At 38.1% G+C, this 24,009-nt stretch overlaps 1 protein-coding gene across 1 annotated transcript; it reads left to right on the forward strand.

Annotated features, from left to right (window-relative positions):
* The first annotated feature begins 1,837 nt into the window (after positions 1 to 1,837).
* LOC143435971 (vomeronasal type-2 receptor 116-like) lies at positions 1,838 to 24,000 on the forward strand. The gene is made up of 6 exons (XM_076919765.1): positions 1,838 to 2,254; positions 12,984 to 13,272; positions 15,245 to 16,051; positions 16,580 to 16,807; positions 17,074 to 17,197; positions 23,096 to 24,000. Exons 1-6 carry the CDS (start codon positions 2,040 to 2,042, stop codon positions 23,998 to 24,000), a joined length of 2,568 nt encoding a protein of 855 aa, XP_076775880.1. The 5' UTR covers positions 1,838 to 2,039.
* The last annotated feature ends 9 nt before the right edge of the window (positions 24,001 to 24,009 follow it).

Consider the following 24,009-nt stretch of genomic DNA (forward strand, 5'->3'; position numbering starts at 1 on the left):
CTCTGGGTCTCTGCATCTGCCTTCATCCACTGCTGGATAAAGACTCTCAGAAGACAGTTATGCTATGGTCGAGTTAGGGAAGCCATTGGTTGGCTGTTACCTCTGTGTGGGCTTCATCCCTGTGTATCTTGAAAGCAACACAACTTTTGTGTTGAGGAATTTTTGGATGGATTGATGTCCCTCTCCCTCCTATGGAAGTCATTCCTAGCTACATGAGTTGGCCATGATGGGAAGGAAATTTGAAAGGAAACATATATGTAATACTCTGGAGATGGGTAGCTGGTAAGGAGGCGGGGAGGCTGCAGTATGTATTGCAGTACGAATATGAGTGTGCCTGGGGGTGAGTTTGGAGGAAACCAGGAAGTAAAGAAGATGTAAATTTAGCCTACCTACTTCCCAGGCCAAAGAGGACTGTGGGTTCAGAGTGATATGTGCCGGGGTGCCAGCCCTTTGAGGTGGGGGAGAAGAGAGAAGCTCTTCTTTCTTCTCCTCTTGCTGGTTCTTCTTGAGGCTATGGAACAGCCTTGGCGCAGTGTTGGGGGATAGGACTTGGTCTTTCTGAGTAAGACTTTGGTCTTACAAAATATTTAGGGTTGCTGCATAGTAAAAGTTTACTTATCTATGCTAGAAAAGTTTACTTACTGTGCTACTGTAGCTGACCTGCCCTCTGATATTCTAGGAGGAATTTAGGAATTCTTACAGTATCATCATTAAGACTTAAGAAGTCATCTATTTGTCTATATAGCATCTCTACAAGGCAGTACATCTTCGTGGATCTGCAGAAATCTGCTCCAAGGGGGTGTGCAATTGTTTAGTGATTGTTACATATGTTTAAATAATAATAATAATAATAATAATAATAATAATAATAATAATAATAATAGGAAAAGCAGGGGTTGGAGAGATGGCTCAGTGGTTAAGAGCACTGACTGCTCTTCCAGAGGTCCTGAATTCAATTCCCAGCAACCACATGGTGGCTCACAACCATCTGCAATTAGATCTGACGCCCTCTTCTGGCTTGCCTGAAGACAACTACAGTGTACGGATATATGTAAAATAAATAAATAAAATAAAAAAATAGGAAAAGCATATTAGTAGCAGAAATCCTTCCTAAAATAAGTCCCTCACAGTCTTGCTGAATAAGGGCTCACTTGTTGTAGATGATATAATAATCCATGGCAAGCATTTCACGATGATCACCTGCTAATTATTAGCTTGTCCCATTATGGCTCCTGACAGATATGTGTTCCACTACAAGATCTTTATCCTTAGAAAGTGACAAGAAGAAATGTATGTAATATTTTAGAAGTCATATATGAATAATTTTAGTGTCTGCATTATTACTAATGCACAGACTAGAAGTTACTAGACTAAGGATGATTAGATTAATTTCTGATTTTTATTTATGATTGGTTATCTGGATTACAAAATCACATTAAGTTTAGGTAGAATCCATATGTGTGTCTAGTGTGGAATAGTATAACCACACAGAATACTTTGTTGAAAGCTGAAAGGTCAGTATGTGAAATTACTTCTGCTGATAATGGATGATGAAGACATAATGTGCCATGTATTTGCATGGACTCTGAGTGGCATGGATATGTATGATTCTTTTAACCTCATTTCTTACTTTGGATCCATGATGAAACCCACATAGGAGATTTCAAATGGCTTTCTGACACCAGCCTGGGACCAAGTATCCCCAGAACATCTGTGCCACAAACGTAAATGAAATCACTACCCTAAGGCAAGAATGGATGATCTTAAAAACATGTTTTCCATCTTATGGTTCACATTCACTTCAAATGTAAACCCTTAGGCCAATTGTTCTGTATTCCTCTAAGGACAGTTGGACCACAGAGTCAGAAGAAAGAACCTGAGGGAGTGTGTGGTGATATAGAATTGACAGGATTCATAGGCATTTTGAGTTGCCTCTCTTGTGGGCAATGGTAATAAAAAAAGACACATGTGTGTACATAACTAAATGATTGGAGTGTGTCCATGGGATTGCACATGTAACCTCCATTCAGGCTTACTGAATGGCAGACATGGAAAAGGTATACACTTTGATTGTTTTCTTCCTGCTGCTGAGACTTACTTTCATCTTGTGCAGTTTTCCTGAAGCCAGTTGCTTTTGGAGAATAAATCACCATGAGAATCTTGAGGGCAACATGAGGAAGGACTGTGGTTTCATCCTTTTCACAATAGCTGGACATCTAGTGGAAGATTACTTCAGGGCGCTGCTGGATTTTCCGTGAGTGCTTCAGTTGTGTGTTCATGCTTCTGTTACTGTGTTCTGTTCTGTACATTGTGTGGCATTGTGTGGCTTTCCTGTTTTGCCACTCATACCACCTTCGGATACATTTGAAATTAAATTAGTCTTTTTTCCCTCCTTGAAATGGATCAGTTTAGTTTTCTTTCCTTCTTATAGACTTTCATTTTAAAAATGGGATGTAAGAGAGATAGCACTCTCTATCTTTCTTCTATGTAGATTACCCTCTTTATTGAGAGTTGCTATTGTATGTGTGGGGTACTGTCCTCTCACTTAGAAACACAATTCAAACCAGTGGAATTAGTTGTCATTAGAAGGCTGCAACAAAGTGTTTCTTCACCTGTCTGACATAGCATGAAATACAGAAATCCTGAAAAAGGAGCTAATTTATATCTGTTTTCTTCCTTTGGATAGATGTATCCATACATATTACATATTCTTTCAGAGAATTTAGATCACAAGACATTCTGCCATCTATGTTCCATGGCTTCAGGAGATGGAATTCACTGTATTTATGACAGGACAATACACTGTGATATTTTCATGGCTTTTGTTTTCATTTTATTGTCCCTAGCCTGCAATATCACAATCACTCATTTGTGGTATTCTCAGTGTCAGGTATTTGCTGAATATTCTACCTTTAAAATTTAAATAATTTTACATTTAATAGATTCTAGCTGAATACTTGCAGTTCTGATAAAACAGAAGATGTTGGTGAAAGAAGTCACAGTTCTCCTTTGGGTATCTTATTCCACAGATGTTACTGTGGGTAGGTGCTAACATTTAGAGCAAAAATAAATGTTATAAGTTGTGTTATCTTTGCTACCACTGAATATTAATTACTATATTAATTTCAAAAACGTTTTCATCTTATTAATTCTTTCACTTATAATGCATTTAATTTTCTTCTTTTGGTGATTTTACATACTGAATATGCAAAATTTGCACATTTTACATTGTGTACCTTTTGGTTCTGATGGCTGTTACAAACATTTCTTATGCCAGGTCTGAAGGATTTACCCTTTTATTTATTTCAGTCCTATTCTCTATGCACAAAGTTGGATAATTTTGTTAAAGATGCATATTGTATGGTGTAATATAATCTGTTTACTAAAGGTGTTGTGGTATAACTTATCCCTTTGAAAGAGATTTCCTGTTCATCTCTGAATGCACCATGGGCAATATATACAGAGAAACAGCAGATTTGAGATGTCTTGGTCAGGTGATAAATTACCTTATGAAGAAATAGAGAGGCAATGGGAGATTGTGGTGAGTTAGAACTGACAAGTTTCATGACCAATTAATGTTCACTCAAAGTAGACATCATTTAAATGTTAATGAATGATAATTAATGTGCATATTTTAGAGTGGAAATCCTTGTATTATTTTTTTGTGGCTATATCTTCAGAAGCAAACATGCATAACAGGTTTGATAATTCTAATGTATCTGCTTTCTATATTTAATATTAATTCCTTACTGCAAGGATATAAAATGCAATTACTTTAAATTACATATTATAACTGGCAGGCATACTGTTTGAAAAATATTAACTTAAATTTTCTAAAATATTTTTATTCTCCTTTTGTAATTGTTGTCTCAGTGGCTTAATGCCTTTCTGCTCACATAGTCCTGGTCTTGAAATCTTCTAGCCTCTATACAATCTAATCTCAGCCTCAGAGATTTCCTGCTGCATAAGCTCACCTTTTCTTGTAATTTCTAAACTCTAGCTGGTTGGTTAACTATGCTGTTCTGACTCAAACTCCTCTCCAACCTGACTGTTGTATGTGGCTTCCCTTGAAGCCTCTGACTTTTTGCTCTGCTTGGCCTCAATGGAAATCTGTTATACTCTGACTTCTTTTCATTCTCTGGACCATTTTGTCTTACCTATGCCTAGCGTTTTCTTTCTCTGCAGCCTGTTTCTGTACAACTGTCTCTGTAAAGCTACCTTTTCTCCTTTTTCTCTGCACTGCTCTTAAGTAGCCCCCTTTTCTCATTGTTCTCATGAGAGCTGGCCATGTTCTCTTTGGTCAAATATTTCTCTAATTCATCACTTTGTCTATCACTCAATTAAACATCACTTTCAAATATGAGTGTTTCCTTCTACAAACTTATTTTAATCTCATTGTTTGGGATTAAAGGTGTATACTGAGGGTATGTCTGTATTCCAGCCAGAGGCTTAATGGTTTGTGCCAAGGCTGAGCAATAATACAGCTAAAAATGGGTTGTTCTAATAAACCAAAAAATCTCAGAGTTCATAATGTGATCAAATAATATGCAAAAAGCTTTGATTTTGCAATTTTATACTGTATAAATGGATTCCAATTACTCATATCCACTTCTATTCTCATGTATCCCACTTCTGTTTCTATCCCTCCATGTCTTTCTCCATGATTTTCCTTTCATATTCATTTGTGTTTTATTTCTACTGTATTCAATGAGGGCCACATGTTAAGCCAGTTGTTTGGAACTATTCATTAGCACTTGGTGAAATCACCAGTGGGTACTCAACTAGCAGGAATTACTTTCATCATTTGTAAGCAATACTTCAAGATAGACTCACTGAGCTTGTGAGGTCCTCTTCCCCTATTGACAATTGCCCACAGGTCTATCTACCCCTATATAATCTCTCTATAGAGAACCACAGCAATTGTGAGAACATGATTGTGATGCCTTTCAAGACAGAAAGATAACCTCCCATTTCTCCTGTCTTCTCAATCTTAAATTCTCCAATCCCATATTTTGTTATGTCCCTTAAGTCTTACAGGCCTCGGTATAAACTAGGGTTGAGCATTCAGTACAACCCTACCCTCAATCATAGCTTCTCTGGTTAAGGCAGATGTGTTTCTTTTCTATTATTTCCTGTTTTTTTTTCTATTTCTGTTTCAAATTTATCTTCTTTTCTTGTTGAGATGGAGTCTCACTATATATATAGCCCTGGCAGGCTCAGAACTTGCAGTGTAGATTGGGTGAGATCTACTTAATACTCACAGAGATTTGCTTGCATCTACCTTCCAAGGGCTGAATTAAAGGTATTGACCTGGTTTGTTTGTATTTCTTGACTTTGTCTAACACATTGTTTTCTCACATTAATAGATTTCCTTGAGGTGTTTTTATATATGTACAATATATGTGATCATAAGCCTCTTAATTGTCCCTTTTCCCACTACTTCTTTCTCCCTCTCAGCAGTCCCCCCAACAAAATCTAATCAAATCTACCACATTGTACTATTTTTTCTATTCTAGCTTCCTTACACGAGGGAAAATTCTGTGATACTTGTTTTAATGGTTTTGTATCATTTATTTAGTTCATGACTTGGCTCCCAATTCTGGATTTTATTTGTCATAGTATTTGAATATGGAATATTGCATTTTATAAATGTCTTTCTTCACGCATTGTTGAGACGTGCTACGTGGGTTACACTACCTTGAGTGTAGAATGATGTAATAGTAAAAACGAGTACATGCATGCTTCTTTCACAGTCTTCTTTGTGCTGTTTGGGGCACTATCTAGTAATGATAATGGTTCACTGTACACTGGTTCTAGTTTCATCTCCTTAGGAATAGCAATATAGTTCTGAAAGGAAACCAGAAGTAATTGACATTAAGGCCAAACATGTCAAGAAAGAATTCACATTCCTAGATATGATTATTATCATTTGTAATTCTTTTTTTTTTATTTTATACTAATTTTAAGGATGACAAGATGGTCCCATGCCTAATGTGCTGGCTATGTCACCATGAAGACTGGAGTTCAGATCCTCAGAACACATATAAATGCTCAATGGGTGTAGAAGTCACCTGTAATTAATTTGAGTTTCAGAGGCAGAGAAAGGACATTCCAGCAAGCACTAGATTTCACTGATGGGCACAGTTACAACAAATAATCAGTACAAGTGATAAAAGATAATTCTTGGTTCTTGAGAGGTATCAGGGGTTAAGAGCACTGACTGCTCTTTCAGAGGTCCTGAGTTCAATTCCCAGCAACCACATGGTGTCTCACAACCATCTATAATGTGATCTGATGCCCCTTTCTGGTCTGCAGATGTACATGTAGCAGAATACTCATACATCAAATAAATAAAAATAAAAAAGATATTTCTTGGCATCAATTTTGGGTATCTTTATGCATGTATAAATTTATTCACATGTACCCTCACACATAAAAATTTCCAGGATACATTTAAATACATAGAAATTGGAGAAATGTAAACATTAGTAACTCTTACAAAATAGCAATGAGTTTATCTTGATGGGTAGAATTTCAATTTGATTTACATTTCTTTTTTATTAATTATTTTATTTCTATTCCAGATATTGCCTCCTTCCAGTCCCCCCTTCCTCAGTTCCTCATCCTCTTCCCCCTCTCCTTTGCCTCTGATAGGGTACTCCTCCTCTCCTCAACCCTTCTCCTGGAAATCCTCCTTCCCTGGGGCCTCAAGTCTCTACAGGGTTAGGAGCATCCTCTCCAAACAGGGCCAGACAAGGCAGTCCTCTGCTATATATGTTCCAGGAGCCTTGGACAATCCCATGTATGTTCTTCGGTTGATGGGTCAGCCTCTGGGAGCTCCCAGGGATCAAGGTTAGTTGAGACTGCTGGTTTCCTATGGGGTCACCATCCCCTTCAGCTCTTTCTATCTTTTCCCTAGTTCTTTCATAGGGGTCCTCAATTTCAGTCCAATGTTTGGGCATCTGCATCTGTCTCAGTCAACTGCTGGTAGGGCCTCTCAGAGGACAGCCATTCTAGGTTCCTGTCTGTAAGCCCATCATAGCATCAATAATAATGCCAGGCCTTGGTGTTCCCCTTCTGCCCATGAGATGGCTCCCAAGTTAGGGCAGTTACTGGAACTGTCCCAGCAGTTCTTTTAGACAGGAACAGCTCTTGGTAAAAATTTTTAACAGTGGTTTGGTAATCTGGTCACTCTACTTGTGGTCCTTACTATCTACTGAAAGTGGTCTCTTCAACTTCCTTCCCTCACTGTTGGGCATTTTGGCTAAGGTCATCCCCACTGAGTCCTGAGAGTCTCTCACACAACAGGTCTTTGGGACTATATAGAGGGTCTCCTAAACCCCACCCTGAGAACTTACATATTTCCATGGAAACTCCTGGCCCTCTGGGCTTCTCTACTGTTCTCTCCCAACCCCATACCCAATTCTGTTCGTTTTTCCTCTTCTCCTCCCTTCTCCCATCCAGGTCCGTCTCTCCCTCTGCCTCATGATCATTTGTTTCCCCCCTTCTAAGTGGGAATGAAGCATCCTCCCTAGGGTATTTCTTCTTGCTAAATTTCTTAGTGTCTGTGGGTTATATCATGGGTATCAGTGACCACATATCATGTATGTCTGTTTGGGTCTGTGATACCTCACTCAGGATGATATTTTCTAGTTCTATTTATTTGCCTGCAAAACTCATGCTTTCCTCACTTTTAATAGCTGAATAGTACTCTACTGTGTAAATGTACCACATTTTCTGATTTCATTTTTCCATTGAGGGTTATCTGGGTTGTCTCTGTGGCTATTATAAATAAGGCTCTTATGAATATAGTGGAGCATATGTCCTTGTTATATGTTGGAGCAGTGGTATAGCTGGGTCTTCAGGTAGAAATATTTCTAGTTTTCTGAGAAACTGCCAATTTGATTACCAGTTACAATTCCACTAGCAATGGAAGTGTGTTCCTCTTTCTCCACATCCCCACCATCAACTGCTATCACCTGAGTTTCTGGTCTTAGTCATTCTGATTGATGTGAGCTGGAATCTCAGGGTTGTTTTGATTTGCAGTTCCTTGATGACTAAGGATTTCCAACATTTCTTCAAGTGCTTCTCAGCCATTCAGGATTCCTCAGTTGAGAAATCTTTGCTTAGCTCTGTACCCCATTTTAATAGGGCTGTTAGTTCTCTGGTGTCTAACAACTTGAATTCTTTGTATATTTTGGATATTAGCAGTCTATTAGATGTAGGATTTGAGAAGACCTTTTCCCTATAGGTTGCTGTTTTGCCCTATTGATTGTGTTCTTTGCCTTGTAGAAGCTTTCCTATTTTATGAGATCTCATTTGTCCATAGTTGATCTTTGAGCTCGAGCCATTGGTGTTCTGTTCTGGAAATTTCCCCCTGTGCCAATATGTTTGAGGCTCTTCCATTTTTTCTTTTATTAGATTCAGTGTATCTGGTTTTATGTTGAGGTCCTTGATCTACTTGGAATTGAGCTTTTTCCAAGGAGATAAAAATGGATCAATTTGAATCCTTCTCTGTACAGACTGACAGTTGAACCAGAAGCATTTGTTGAAAATGCTTTCTTTTTTCTACTCGATGGGTTTGCCTTCTTTGCCAAAGATCAAGTGGCCCTAGGTGTGTGGGCTTATTTCTGGGTCTTCAGTTCCATTTTATTGATCTACTACTTCTTTCTCTGTACTAACTAAGCAAATCAGTAGCCTTTCTCTACACAAAGAATAAATGTGTTGAGAAAGAAATTAGGGAGACAACGCTCTTAACAATAGTCACAAATAATGCAAAATATCTTGGTTTAACTTCAACCAAGCAAGTGAAAGATCTGTATGACAAGAACTTCAAGTCTTTGAACAAAGAAATTGAAGAAGACCTCAGAAGATGGAAAGATCTCCCATGCTCATGGATTGGCAGGATTATTATAGTAAAACTGGCCATCTTGCTGAAAGCAATCTACAGATTCAATGCAATCCCCATCAAAATTTTAAATCAGCTCTTCATAGAGATAGAAAGAGCAATTTTAAATTTCATCTGAAACAAACAAACAAACAAACAAACAAACAATCAAACCCAGAATAGGGAAGACAGTTCTCAATAGGAAAAGAACATCTGGGGGATTCACCATTCTTGACTCTAGCTCTGCTAGAGAATAATAGTGACAATGTCAACTCATAAGTGAGCACACATCATGTGTGTCTTTCTGGGCTAAGGTTACGTCATTCATGGTGATATTTTTCTAGTTTTCACCTTTTGTTTGCAAATTTCATGATGCCCTTGTTTTTATGAGGCAAGCCATTGTGTAAATGAAGCACATTTTGTTTTTCCTTTCTTCAGTTAAGGGACACCTGGTTTGCTTCCAGTTTCTAGCTTCCAGGTTTTTTCTTTCTTCACACACAGCAGTGTAAAAGTTCTCATGAATCTTTTAAAAAGTGAATTTAAGATGGTGCATTTGGCCTGAGAATATACTTACTGCCAGCAAAGAGAAACTGTTATAACCAAAGTGAATCATACTATATATTTACCTTTACGGAATAATATATGGCTCAAAAAGCTTTAACTCACCAGGAGCAAAGGTCATTCTCATACTCTTGTTTTGATCACAAACTAGTAGACAGAGTAGTGTACTTAAGCTCAGGAAATAAACGAATGGAATAGAAATTGAAGAATTTAGCAGGAATCAAAAAATAAAGAGAAAACTCTTTGAAAAAAATCAATATGCTTGATTAACTGTTAAAATTAAGTGAAATAAAAAGATAAGAATCAAAGTAGCAATATGAAAGTAAGAAAGAAGAAAGGAAAGAGGAGAGAGAGCTAGAGAGAGCCTTTAAAACAAATACAAATAAAATTGAGAAAAACCACACAAATATCTGAAATTTTGCTTTATGACAAATTAGAGATTCTGAAAAAATATAAATCTCTTGATGCATATGACTTACAAGTATTGAACTAAGTTAAGATAATTAATTTAAACACTTATAAAAAGCACTGATATAGAAGCAGTAATAAAAAATACTCTCGGCTTGCAGAACTCCAGCTGAAGGAGAAGGGGGTTAAGCAAGTAGGTGCCCATACCATGGCTCATACAAAGCAGGCTGCCCGCAAATCCACCAGTGGTAAAGTACCCAGGAAACAACTGGCTACAAAAGCTGCTCGCAAGAGGGTGCCCTCTACTGGAGGGGTGAAGAAACTTCATCGTTTCTGTGGCACTCCATGAAATCAGGCGCTATCAGAAGTCCACTCAACTTCTGATTTGCAAGCTCACCTTTCAGCATCTGGTGTGAGATTTTGCTCAGAACTTCAAAACAGATCTGTGCTTCCAGAGTGCAGCTATCGGTGCTTTGGAGGAGGCAAGTGAGGCCTATCTGGTTAGCCTTTTTCAAGATACCAACCTGTGTGCTATCCATGCCAAACGTGTAACAAGTATGCAAGAGATATCCAGCTAGCTCCCTGCATCCGCAAGAGCGTGCTTAAGAGTCCACTATGAGGGGAAACATTTCATTCTCAAAAAAACTTTTTCCTCTTCTTTCCGTTATCAGTAGTTCTGAATGTTAGATATTTTTTCCATGGGGTCAAAGGTATCTAAGTATATGATTGTGATGGAAACACAGGGGACAGAATCTGGTATTGGCAGTTACTCCACATTCATTTGTATGTGAATTTTTAATATAAATGCAAGATGTAAAGCATTAATGCAAGCAAAATGTTTCGGTGAAGAGATTTCAACAGTTCAACTTTATAACCATTATAAATAAACCTGTTAACATTTTCTGGACAATGCCAGCATTTGGATTTTTTTTTAAAAAAAAGCAAATTTCTTATTGATGGCAACTAAATGGTGTTTGTAGCATTTTTATCACACAGTAGATTTCTTCCATCACTATACTTTTCTGAGTTTTCCTACATGCAAGTACATGTTTTTAATGTTGTCTGTCTTCTGTGCTGTTCCTGTAAGTTTGCTATTAAAATACATTAAACTATAAAAAATACTCTAGGTTTTGATATTTCTAGGATGTAGAAACGAGACGATTCATTGTATGTTAAGAGTGTGCTTCTGAAACGTCAGAAATCCATAGAATTGACGTTACATTTATATATTAATGTTCATTTTGATTAGAGACCTGTCTGCTCCTGATAGCTTCCTGTTGTGGATTCTAAGAAGAAATTGAGCATCCTTGCAGATACTCCAGTTGTGCGGTGACAGCCACTAGGCAAGAATTGCCTCTTTCCATCTAAAGACAAATTACTGCCCAGAAACGGACACACTTGCAGAATAGTCGACTGATTTTATCTGCCTAGACAGAGAAATCAGCTCTTAATAATTCTGCATCACTAAGGTCTGTCAGATGATTCTGGGCCAGAAGGCTGAAGATTTGGTGCTCCAATGTTTGGTAGTATAGGAGCTTTCCAGGTGTTCAGCGGTCTCTATAAATTGGCTAAGTCTTAGAAGCTATGTTTAGTGCTTCCCATAATTTCAGTTAACTCAGTCATTCTGGATTTCTGATGGGGTTGTGTTGGGGTCCACACTAGCCCCATGTTGGGGCGGCCAAAAAATGTCTCGGCCCAAGCAAAATGTTGAGGCCCGGGCTGACCCACGTTTGGGCGGCCACTGTATCCCGGCCCAAGCTGCCGCTCTGGTCCGCGGGTCGGGGTTCAGCAAGAGCGAGGGTGAGGGCAGACTCTACCTAATGTCTGATGTGTCTGATTCGTCTGATCTCAGTAGTCTGATTTTGATCTGTTCTGTCTCTGCCTTTTATATGTCTCACTTCTAAGACACGCCTTTTGGTCACACCTTTAATCATGCCCTTAGGTCTTGTCTCTAACTCAGATCTCATACTCTTAAGTCACACACCTTTAATCTCACACACCTTTAATCTCACACACCTTTAATCTCAAGGTATCTAAACCAAGATTATCGGAGTGTGCTCAGCTGTTGTGGGCTATTGTAATCCAAATCTCATGTCAGGGTATATGGCTCAAGATGGCTGCAAAGCTGATAGCCACTTTCTGCTGAAATTCGGCCCCCAACAGGGTTGAAGACCTATAGTCTCGTAGCCAATCCTGGCTATTTACTTTGAGAGAAAAGATCTGAGTGGATGGTTTTCAGCTGATATTCATTCTAAAGCCAAGAAAAAAGCCAGGTTCAAAACTAAGTGTTTTAGTTAGGAGAGATAACGCAAGTCTGGTTAGTCAACAAAGTGATGGACTGGGTATTAGGACTATCTTGTACCTCACTGGTACAATTAGGAATAAGTATGCTCTAATTGTATTTTTTGACAAAAAGGTTTTATTTTAACAGGAAGGGTGATATGTAGGAGGAGTTAAGGGAGAAGAAGTACCGAGAGGAAGAGATGGAGTAAGGAGAGGAGAAGATGAAGGAGAGAAGAAGCTAGGTGATGAGCAAGAAAAAGAGAGAGGGGGGGCATGGAGGCAGATGTTCACGGGTCTCCACCAGTCAAAGATAGTTCATATATCTAGGTTGGGTATTGGGTTGCACTTCTGATCGAGCATTACCAAACCTATAAAGCCTTTGATTAACATTTAAAAAAATTGTATAAAAGCAAAAAGGAAAAGGGGGCATGGGATAGCGGTTTTCTAGGGAAGGGAAATGGGGAAAGGGGATGGCATCTGAAATGTAAATAAAATAATAAAATTTAAATTTAAAATTTAAAATTAATAAAGTGGACAATCCTTCAAAAAAAAAGAGTGTGCTTCTGATTCATGAATGGAATTAGGTTGTTTGATAACATTCTAGTGTGACTAGGAGAGGGAAAGGTTATATGGACTTTCACAATGACAAAATTCTGAGTGGTTCTCGTTTATCAACTATTAGTTTCAAAAAACATATTGTACATCAATTTTCCTTTACAGAGGATTATATCATCATGGGAAATTAGGGGATAAACATCATTAGTACATAACATTTGTTGTATTTGATTTGAAGATTGTTATGTTTGGAGCTACATCAGTAATAATTACTGTATCTTGTTTTCAGTTTGCCAGTGAAAACATACCAATATGTTCTGGTAATGCTTTTTGCCATAGAAGAGATCAACAAGAACCCTAATCTTTTACCCAACTCTACCTTGGGATTTACCTTTCTTGGTGACCAGTGTGATATTACATCAACAAATCTCAATATTCTAAATATTTTCTCAAAATCTGGTGAGATGATTCCTAATTACATCTGTGAATATAGTTTCTGTGATGTAGCACTTACAGGACCAACATGGACAGCTTCTGCCAGAGTGGGGGCACTCCTGCAGCTCTTCAAATTCTCACAGGTAATGTTAAGTGTGATGTGTAGAGTTGAAAACATATGTTCTTTCCTCCCTCCCTCCCTCTCTCCCTCCCTCTCTCCCTCCCTCCCTCCCTCCTTTCATCCCTCCCTTTGTGTGGACCTGGTCCTGCAGATGTCCCATGGCAGTCTCCCTGCTGGTGGCAGGGCAGGAGTGGGGAGGAGGGGGGGATTGCCTGCCCCTGCCGCTGGCGTCCTCCGTCGTCGCTGGCTAATCTTCTCCAGGTGTTGCCCCTGCTACTCCGTGCTGAACTGGTCCAGGCTCGGGCCAGGCCGATAAGGAGCCAGTCTAGCTGATGGAAAGGCAGCCGGGCATTCCAGGCAGGCTCCAGGGAGAGCCGGCAGGTACAAGCGGTACAGCTCTTTGTTTAGCCGGGGAATGCGGCTAGATAGCAGAAGAGCCTAGCAGGCTCTGAAGCGTTACAGCTCTTAAGCCGGAAGTGCCGGCTAGGTAGGAGCCCAGCGGGCTCTAAAGGGTTACAGCTCTCAAACCAGGAAGCGCTGGCCAGGTATCGGAGAAGGGCTGCGGCGGGTCAACAAATAAAGGAAGTTCACGGACGCCTGGATGGTTCTTGTGTGTCTTTTACTTCTCAATTAGGCTCAATATATACAGTTTGCGGTGGGTAAAGGTTTTAGCAACAGGTAACCTCATTGGCTTAGTCTAGGTTTTGGGGATGCCTCATATGCATGTGAGGAGAGCCTGGGGCACCATTCCTACGTGACCCGATGGTCGTAGGCCTCTCAACCTCTCTGAGGGAGGGGCTGTGAAGCGGTAAAGAGCAGAAGCTGAGAGCACCAGGGGGCCAGGAACAGAGCCAAATGGCCTACCGTCCCTCAAAAGGGTCTCCGGGGTTTGAAACTCGTTCAACCAGACACCTGGTTGTCTCTCAGCTCAGTGCCCTACATCCCTTCTCTCTCTCTCTCTTTCCTTCCTTCCTTCCTTCCTTCCTTTCTTTCTTTCTTTCTTTCTTTCTTTCTTTCTTTCTTTCTTTCTCTTTCTTCCTTGCTTGTGGATATTTTATTTATTTGTTTGTGTGTTTATATTCCAAATGCTGCTCTCCCTCTGGGTCTCTCTTCTTTGAGAAAGTGGGAACCCCCTGGGTATTGCCCCACCCTAGCACATTAAGTCTCTGTCAGATTAAATGTTTCCTCTCCCACTGAGGCCAGATAGAGGACTCATGAAGACTGAGCTGCCTGTCTGCTACATATATCCTGGTGGGCCTTGTTCCAGCCAGTATATGTTCTTTGGTTGGTGGATCAGATTCTGAGAGGTGCCATGGGTCCAGGTTTGTTGACTCTCTTGGTCTTTCTGTAAGTTCCCATCTTGTACTGAGCCTTCAATGCATCCCCCAATGCTTCCAAATGTGTCCCCTATCTATATCTAATATTTGGCTGTGGGTAAAGTTTCCATCCACTACTGGGTATAGCCACTCAGAGGACAGTTATGCTAGGCTTCTGTCTACAGTCATAACAGAGTATCATTAATAATGTCAGGGATTGGTGATTGCCCATGGGATGGATTTCGAGTTGGGCTGTTTATTGAAAAGAAAAGAACACCAATATCTGCACTGAAAGCATCTGGTCCTAGACTTTTTTGGTTGGGAGACGTTACTGACTACTTCTATTTCTTTAGGGGTTATGGGATTGCTTAGATGGTTTATCTGATCTTGATTTAACTTTGGTATCTGTTATCTGTCTATCATTTAAAATGTAAATAAATAAAAAAGAAAACCCATCTCATTTAACATTAATGTTTTAATTTTGATGGAAAAATAGGTATTTCAGAAATAAGGATTTTGTAGACTACTGAGAAATGTCAGTAGTTTTTCAACATACAATGTGGCGAACAAATAGTCCTTCCTCCTATTTGCAAACGATGCTTTTGAATTTCAGATCTTAGAGTTAACTTCTTGCCAGTCTAGTTTCTCATGTTGCTTCTGGTGTTCTGTTCTATTTAGGTTACATATGGACCATTCCATGGTAGTCTGACTGATCATGATATGTTTCCTCATCTATATCAGATCGCCCCAAAGGACACAAGCCTAGTTCTTGCCATGGTATCCTTGATGATTCATTTCAGCTGGAAATGGGTGGGGCTGGTTATCTTAGATGATGACCAGGGTGTTCAGTTTCTCTCAGATATGAAAGGAGAAATGAAGATAAATGAAATCTGCTTAGCTTTTGTGAATGTGATCCCAGTAAACATGCAGTTATACATAGAAAGGGCTGAGACTTACTATTATCAAATAATGACATCATCAGCAAAGGTTGTCATCATCTATGGCAACATAAACTCTACTCTAGAAGTGAGCTTTAGAAGATGGGAAACTTTAGGCATACGGAGATTATGGGTCACCACCTCACAATGGGATGTCATCTCAAGATCAAGAGATTTTGCCACTGACTCTTTCCATGGGACTTTGTCTTTGTCACACCATTATCAAGAGATTTCTACTTTTAAACATTTTATTCAGAGAACAAACTTTTTTGCTTACCCAGAAGATGTTTCTCTGGTGAGATTGGGATGGATTTATTTTAACTGTTCACTATCTGTATCTGACTGTAAAACACTGAATCATTGCTCATCTAATACCACATTGGAATGGTTACCATGGCACAGTTTTGACATGGCCATGAATGATGAGCGTTACAACATATATAATGCTGTGTATGCTGTGGCCCATGCCTTTCACAACATGCATCTTCAACAAGTAGATATTCAATTATTGGAAAGTTGGAAAGGGCTAATACCTAGATGTATGCAGGTAAATATGACTGTAGATTGTGGCAAGTTGACATTTAAAATTAACATACTCCACATCAATTATGACCTAAATTTAATACCAACATCTAGTTTACAAACTGGGCATGGGTGTGTCTGCTTATAATTCCAATATTGGAAAGGAAAAAAAACCTGGCATGCATATATATATATATATATATATATATATATATATATATATATATATATTTTTTTTTTTTTTTCAATGACTAATGAGCAAAGCCAAACAAACCAGTGAGGTTTATGTTTAGTGAGAGACCCAATACACATAAATGAAGCATGCACACACATACACACACACAAACACATAATGTCATGTTTAATAAATTTGTTAGTTACTTGTATTGAAGTTACATTTTGGTTGTGAGCCTAGACTTTAACGGCTGAGCCATCTCTCCAGCCCTGAAGTTATATTTTGAATGAGAGACTAGAAAGTAAAAAAATGTCCTCCACAGAACATTTTTGCCTTAGTGTGTGAGTATATTTAATCATAAGGTTATGCATTTTTTAGGTAAATGCCTTTCTGAAGAACATAAGATTTATCAATCCTGTAGGAGACCCAGTGAATATTAATCAAGAAGAAAATTTAGATGCAATATATGACATTCTCAATGTTTTGAATTTTCCACAAGGTTATGTACTAAAGGTGAAATTAGGAGAGTTTTCTCCTTATTTTGCACATGATCAACAACTGTTCTTATCTGAAGACATGATAGAGTGGACCATAGGAAGTAGACAGGTAGGTTGCATCAAAATTTAATTTTAATTAAACTCCTAAGTGGTACTTTTTGCCTTAATTATTCCCATTTTTGTTTTTGAGAAGGATCATATATTTTCATGAGTTAATTTACATATGTATGCTATTATTTAGTAGAATCCATGTTTATGTTTTGGTAACATTCTATTCTATTTAAAGTATACTGAAAATAAGGCAATACCTTGAAAGATATTAGATATTGAAGGAAAAGAAATTTCTGTTATTAACACATATCTGATTCTTCTCAGTTTTCCCCTTCTGTGTGCAGTATGCCTTGCCATCCTGGTTTCAAGAAATCCCATCAAGAAGGAAAAGCAGACTGCTGTTTTGATTGTTCCCGATGTCCTGCCAATGAGATTTCCAACACCACAGGTCATTGCATGCCTTGGGAGAAAATCCTTCAGATTAATTATCTTGTTCCACATGTATTCTATACATGAAAGACTGTGAATGGAAACTTTAGAGATAAAAATCTTCTTTTATTTTAATAAATTTATATGATAATTAGTATTGCCCCTAGATGAATCACTCACACTATTCTTTCTGTCACATTACTTGACTACTACTAGACCCATGAAAAAGTATATTTTCTCAGATAAATAAGCTTGAGAGCTAAATGTTATGGCAAGTATTATTTTTCTCAGAAATTTCACACATGTTATTACTTGATATTGTTTCCACCAACATATAGATCATACTGCAAATATAAATCTTTAATAGTCCTAACACAGATAGGTTACTGAAAATGATCAAGTGCTCAAAGATTTTATGTTCAGTTTAAAAAATATGCATTCTTTTGGAGGCCACCTATCCTGTCAATCAAAAAATCAATGGGCATGCTGTTTTTTATGTTGTTATCTTGTTTATATGTCAGTGATGAAGGTAACACATGAAAATATTTGTGATTAAGCCACAAAACTGAAGTGGATATAGGCAAATTGGCTGTGAGATGACAGTTGTAGTTAAGTACTTATGAGACAAAGATCAATTTTTAAATTAATATTGATTATATATTAGATGACTAAAGTATATTTTTATAGAAGCATTACAAATAATTAACTATTAGAAAATAATGTTATATCCAAAATATATTAAAAATTAGTGTAGTTTGAAGTCAAAGAAGTTGAATGCAGATATATGTGGAAAAAGATGATCATATTAATAAATTTTTGTGAAGTGGCTAGTGTGTAATGTCAGAAGAAAAAGAGCTAAGGATAATATAGTATATGAAAGATATCTTAAAATTGTTACGAAGATGACACTATCCCATAAATATACAACTAATGTTAATTAATTACTTATTAATGAACTCACTGTTGCCTAAATATAAAGGTATTGGATAGAATTTTTTATGTATATTTGCTCTTAATATTGCATATAAATTCTAAACTGAAATTCTGGGTTTTTAAAAAATTTTTATTGAATATTTTATTTACATTTCAGATGCCATGCCCTTTCCCCATTTCTCCTCCCTAGAAAACCCCTCTCCCGTCCCTCTTCCTCTTTTTGCTTTTATACAATTTTTTAATGTTAATCAAAGGCTTTATAAGTTTGGTAATGCTCAATTACAAGATGCCCATACAATCAGAAGTGTAACCCAAACTATCTTTGACTGGCGGAGACATGTGAATAGCTGCCTCCATGTTCCCCCCACCTCTTGTCACCTAGCTCCTTCTCTCCTTACTTCTCCTCTTCCTCTCTGTACTCCTCCCACCTTAGCTCCTCCTACATATCACCCTTCCTGTTAAAATAAAACTCTTCTCTCAAAATACAATTAGAGCATAACCATACCAATTTGTTTCAGTAAGGTACAAGATAGACCCAACACCCAGTCCATCATTTTGTTGACTAACCAGAACCTCTGTCATCTCTCCTAAATAAAAAACTTAGTTATGAACCAGGGTTTTTTCTTGGCTTTAGAATGAATGTCAGCTGAAAACCATCCTCTCAAATCTTTTTTCTTAAAGCAAATAGCCAGGATTGTCTATGAGACTATAAGTCTTCAACCCCGTCAGAAATCCAGAATGACTTAGCCAATTTATAGAGACCACTGAACACCTGAACCGTCCCTCTACTACAAAACGTTGGAGCATCTGATCTTCAGCCTTCTGGCCCAAGATCATCTGACAGACCTAGTGATGCAGAATTATTAAGGGCTGATTACTCTGTCTTGGCAGATATAATCAGTTGACTATTCTACAATGTGTCCTTTTCTGGACAGTGATTTGTCTGTAGATGACAAGAGGCAATTCTTGCCTAGTGGCTGTCTCACCACAACTGGGGTAACTCCAAAGATGCTCAATTTCTTCTTAGAATCCAAGATAGGTAGCTGTCAGGAGCAGACAGGTCTCTAATCAAAATGAACATTCATACAGAAATGTTTGTAATGTCAGTTCTGTGGATTTCTGACGTTTTGAAAACCAACTATTTATGTAAGGCAATCTGGACTGTTGTCTGTTAACTCCTCTCAGCTATTTCTAAATACAATATAGAAAACACCCTAACAATAAACTCCAAGCCATGAATTTGCTATAGGTTCTTTACTCACAGGTAACCATCTCAAATCAGTTAGAAAAGTTAAAGAAGGACTGGGTCTAAGCCTTGTATTCCTAAATGTGTTATACAGGAGCAATGCCTATGATAGTAACAATATTCATCTCACTTTTATATTAATAAGAAGCTTGTACCAATAAAGACCTTAAATTTGAAAAGTAAATTTTGTGCCATTTAAGAAATTATAACTTCATCTTAATAACAATTATACAGATTTCTACCAATAGGTTATGGCTATGCAATAAATCCTAGCTAATCCTCCCTGTTCCAACAAAACCACTACTTTCCCTAGAAAGACAGCCCATTATTAACCACCTCAGTCCCCAAGCCCAGGGAATAGGGGCACCTACTCTTCATTAACTTCTTCAAGCTGATTATGGGCATTGAGATATTAGACGAGGGGTGGGGGAAGAGCCTCTGACACTGTCTTCACTGTATCCAGCTAAAATTCCAGGACATCAGAGGTTTGAGCAGGTCTGCTCAGCTTGCCTGATGAGTAGATACACCAAGGCTGTATATTCTGCAATATACAATTCTCAAAACAAATTTTAGTATCAAGATAATTGTTTGTTTGAATTCTGAAATCTAGTCTTTTGGCAGCCTGCCTCTGTCATGTCTAATCCATATAATTCTGGGAGTTTCTATGAGGCTGTGCTCCCACCTTCCTCCCATTTCTGCCTTCCTGCTCTTGAATTTCCCAAAAGTAGGGAATCCAAACTTTTAGGCACCAAGGCCATCCACTTCCACTGATGCCTAATCCCTTACCCCATCCCCCCTCCTCCAATTACTATGTGGGTGTGCTCCCACCATCCTCTCATTCCTGCCTCCCTGATCTTGAAATTCCCCAACACTAGGGAATCAAATTTTTAGGCACCCAGGCCATCCACTTCCACTGATGCCTGGCAAGACCACCCTCAACTACCTATACAGGTGGAACCATGAGTCCCTCCCTTTGTGTTCTCAGGCTGGAGATTTTAGAATGGCTACTCCATCTTGTTTTTTAGGACCCTTTGCTTGAAAAATTGTTTTCCAGCCTTTTACTTTAAAATAAAGTCTGTCTTTGTCACTGAGGTGGGTTTCCTGTATGCAGCAAAATGCTGGGTCCTGTTTACATATCCAGTCAATTAGCCTATGTCTTTTAATTGGGGAATTAAGCCTATTGATGTTAAGAGATATTAAGGAACAGTCATTGTTGCTTCCTGTTTTGGTTTTTTTTTTTTTTTTTTTTTTGTTCTTAGAGTTGAAGTTATCTTTGTATGGCTATCTTCTTTTGGATTTGTTGGAAGAGGATTACTTTCTTGCTCTTTCTAAGGTATAATTTCCCTCCTTGTATTGAAGCGTTCCTGCTATTATCCTTTGTAATGCTGGGTTTGTGGAAAGATATTGTGTAAATTTGGTTTTGTTGTGGAATATCTTGGTTTTTTCATCTATGGTAATTGAGAGTTTTGTTGGGTATAGTAGCCTGGGCTGGCATTTGTGATCTCTTAGGGTTTGTATGACATCTGTCCAGCATCTTCTAGCTTTTATAGTATCTGGTGAGAAGTCTGGTGTAATTCTGATATGTCTGCCTTTATATGTTATTTTGCTTTATTCCCTTACTGCATTTAATATTCTTTCTTTGTTTTGTGCACTTGGTGTATTGATTATTATGTGACAGGAGGTATTTCTTTTCTGCTCTAGTCTATTTGGTATTCTATAGGCTTCTTGTATGTTTATGGGAATCTCGTTCTTTAGGGAAGTTTTCTTCTATAATTTTGTTGAAGATATTTATTGGCCCTTTAAGTTGGGAATCTTCACTCTCATCTATACCTATTATCCTTAGTTTTGGTCTCCTCATTGTGTCCTGGATTTCCTGGATATTTTGTGTTAAGAATTTTTTGCATTTTGCATTTTCTTTGACAGTTGTGTCAATATTTTTTATGGTATCTTCTGCACCTGAGATTCTCTCTTCTACCTCTTGTATTCTGTTGGTGATGCTTGTGTCTATGACTCCTGATTTCTTTCCTAGGTTTTCTATCTCCAGGGTAGTCTCCCTTTGTGATTTCTTGATTGTTTCTATTTCCATTTTTATGTCCTGGATGGTTTTGTTAGATTCCTTCCTTGATTGTGTTCTCTTGTAATCCTTTAAGGGATTTTTGTGTTTTCTCTTTAAGGGCTGCTACCTGTTTACCTGTGTTCTCAAATTCTTTAAGAGTGTTATTTATGTCCTTCTTAAAGTCCTCTATCATCATTATGAGAAGTGATTCTAAATCTGAATCTTGCTTTCCTAGTGATATGGGGAATTCAGGACTTTCTTGTGTGAGAGAACTAGGTTCTAATAATGCCAAGTACCTGGGTTACTGATGCTTATGTTCTTGTGCTTGCCTTTTGCCATCTGTATCTCCTTAGTGCTACCTGCCCTGTCCCTGACTGAAGCCTTTCTGTCCTACTATTTTGGTTTTATCAGAACTTTGTGTGGTGTGTGTTACTACTGGGGTTAGAGGTGGGGCCCAACATCTGCTCAGTGCTCAGGTTCAGACCAGAGGGAACCAAGGCTCCAGGCCAGGAATGACTTCCTGTGTTCTAGTGGGTCCCAGCTTCTCCCTGATTGGGAGAAGTGTTGCTTTCTCCTTATCTAAGATACTGCCTGGGTTAGAACTCTTGTGAGGCCCGATTCCACTGTGTTCTGTGAGATTGGGGGCAGAGCTGCCACCAGGAATCTGCTCTGAAATTCTGGTTTTTACAAGATGTAAAATTATGATATGCATAAATTAAGAATTTAATCCACATGCCCATAATTTTAATCAATATTATTGAGAAAAATAAGAGAAGATTAAATGAAGAATATGTATTTGTCTATGGAAAGCATCATTATTGGAAATACATAATTCTTCAATTTTATGTAATATGTATGTCTTGCAATAAAAATATTCGCACATATCACAGTGGAATATATAACTTCTAGGTGGGGAAATTCTCCCCATTTCTCTTATTATGTGTCTTTTTTATTTGATAGAATTTAGAAAATTATTTCTTTTATGCTGTTCAAGGAAGTTTCTTTTTCTTTTATATGTAAATGAAGATCAAAATTCGTAGTTGTAGAACTTAAATATATACGTAAATGTATGCCTCTCTAAAGTGGATATATGTAAATAGAAACCCAAAGTGGTGGATCATGAAGTAGGACTTTGTACAGCAATAATTCACAGGACCTCAAACTAGATCAATGGAATCATTGCTCCTAGTGAATAAAATTAAGGGGGACAGATTTTTGTGCCCTGTGACTACATGAAAACAGACTCATAGGTTATTAATTCAAACAGTTTTTCTATCATAAATCCAACTTTCTCTGAGATCCCAACTGGTACATTCCCATAAACACTATTCATATAATTTAGACAACTATAATTGACCAAGTATAAGCTATGTTCTTATACAATACCACATTGCTAAGACACAATATAATTTTGTTTACTTTCAAGATAATAAAAAGATTTTAAATATGCAAGGTAATTTAAAATTTATTCATACCATAAATATGAAAGGTTTTCCTTTACTACACATATGAAAGATACTATAAAATATAAAATGCTACTTTAAAGAAATACATGTAAATGGTTATTTATAGCAACAAGGAAGGCAAATTGTGCTAAGGTGCTCCAAAATCTTTAGCTGAGACATCATATGAATAGGAGACAATGGAGAACTATGCTGGTGATTTTTTGCTTTTGCCAATAGACACAGAAGAATGTGTGAAGTGTCCAGATGATTGGTATGCCAACACAGAGCAAACTTACTGCCTGCCAAAAGCCATGTCATTTCTGGCTTATGAAGATCCTCTGGGGATGGCTCTTGTCTGCCTGGCTCTGTGCTTCTCTGCACTTACAGCTCTGGTCCTTGGGGTCTTTGTGAAGTACAGAGAAACTCCCATTGTGAAGGCTAATAACCGTACTCTCAGCTACATTCTGCTAACTTCCCTGACATTTTGCTTTCTCTGCTCCTTGCTCTTCATTGGAAATCCCAACACTACAACGTGTATCCTACAGCAGACTATATTTGGAATTCTGTTCACTGTGTCAGTGTCCACAGTCTTGGCCAAAACTATTACTGTGGTGCTGGCTTTCAGGATCACTGTTCCAAGCAGAAGAATGAGGGGATTGCTGGTATCAAGGGTACCTAAATACATCATTCCCATCTGCACAGTTGTCCAAATAATTTTCTATGGAATATGGCTGTGGACATCACCTCCCTTTGTTGACATTGATGCACACTCTGAACATGGCTACATTACTATCACATGCAGCAAAGGCTCAGTCACAGCATTCTATTGTGTTCTTGGATACCTAGGATCTCTGGCCCTAGTGAGCTTCACAGTGGCTTTCTTGGCCAGGAATCTGCCTGACACATTCAATGAAGCCAAATTTCTGACATTCAGCATGCTGGTGTTCTGCAGTGTCTGGGTTACTTTCCTTCCTGTGTATAACAGCTCCAAGGGGAAAGTCATGGTAGCAGTTGAGGTGTTTTCTATTCTGGCCTCCAGTGTGGGTCTGCTAGGATGTATCTTTATCCCAAAATGCTACATTATTTTGTTAAGACCAGACAAGAACTCAATTCAAAAGTTCAGAGATAAAATACACACTTGAATCAATTAA

Source organism: Arvicanthis niloticus, chromosome 22 (assembly GCF_011762505.2).
Source record: "Arvicanthis niloticus isolate mArvNil1 chromosome 22, mArvNil1.pat.X, whole genome shotgun sequence".
NCBI lineage: Eukaryota > Metazoa > Chordata > Mammalia > Rodentia > Muridae > Arvicanthis > Arvicanthis niloticus.

Excerpts from the sequence above, each read along its gene's own strand:
- LOC143435971 (XM_076919765.1), top strand. The coding sequence starts at position 2,040 with ATGGCAGACATGGAAAAGGTATACACTTTGATTGTTTTCTTCCTGCTG. Across the intron at positions 16,808-17,073 it reads GGACCATAGGAAGTAGACAG|TTTTCCCCTTCTGTGTGCAG; the intron begins GTAGGTTGCATC and ends GATTCTTCTCAG. Across the intron at positions 17,198-23,095 it reads TGAGATTTCCAACACCACAG|ACACAGAAGAATGTGTGAAG; the intron begins GTCATTGCATGC and ends TTTTGCCAATAG.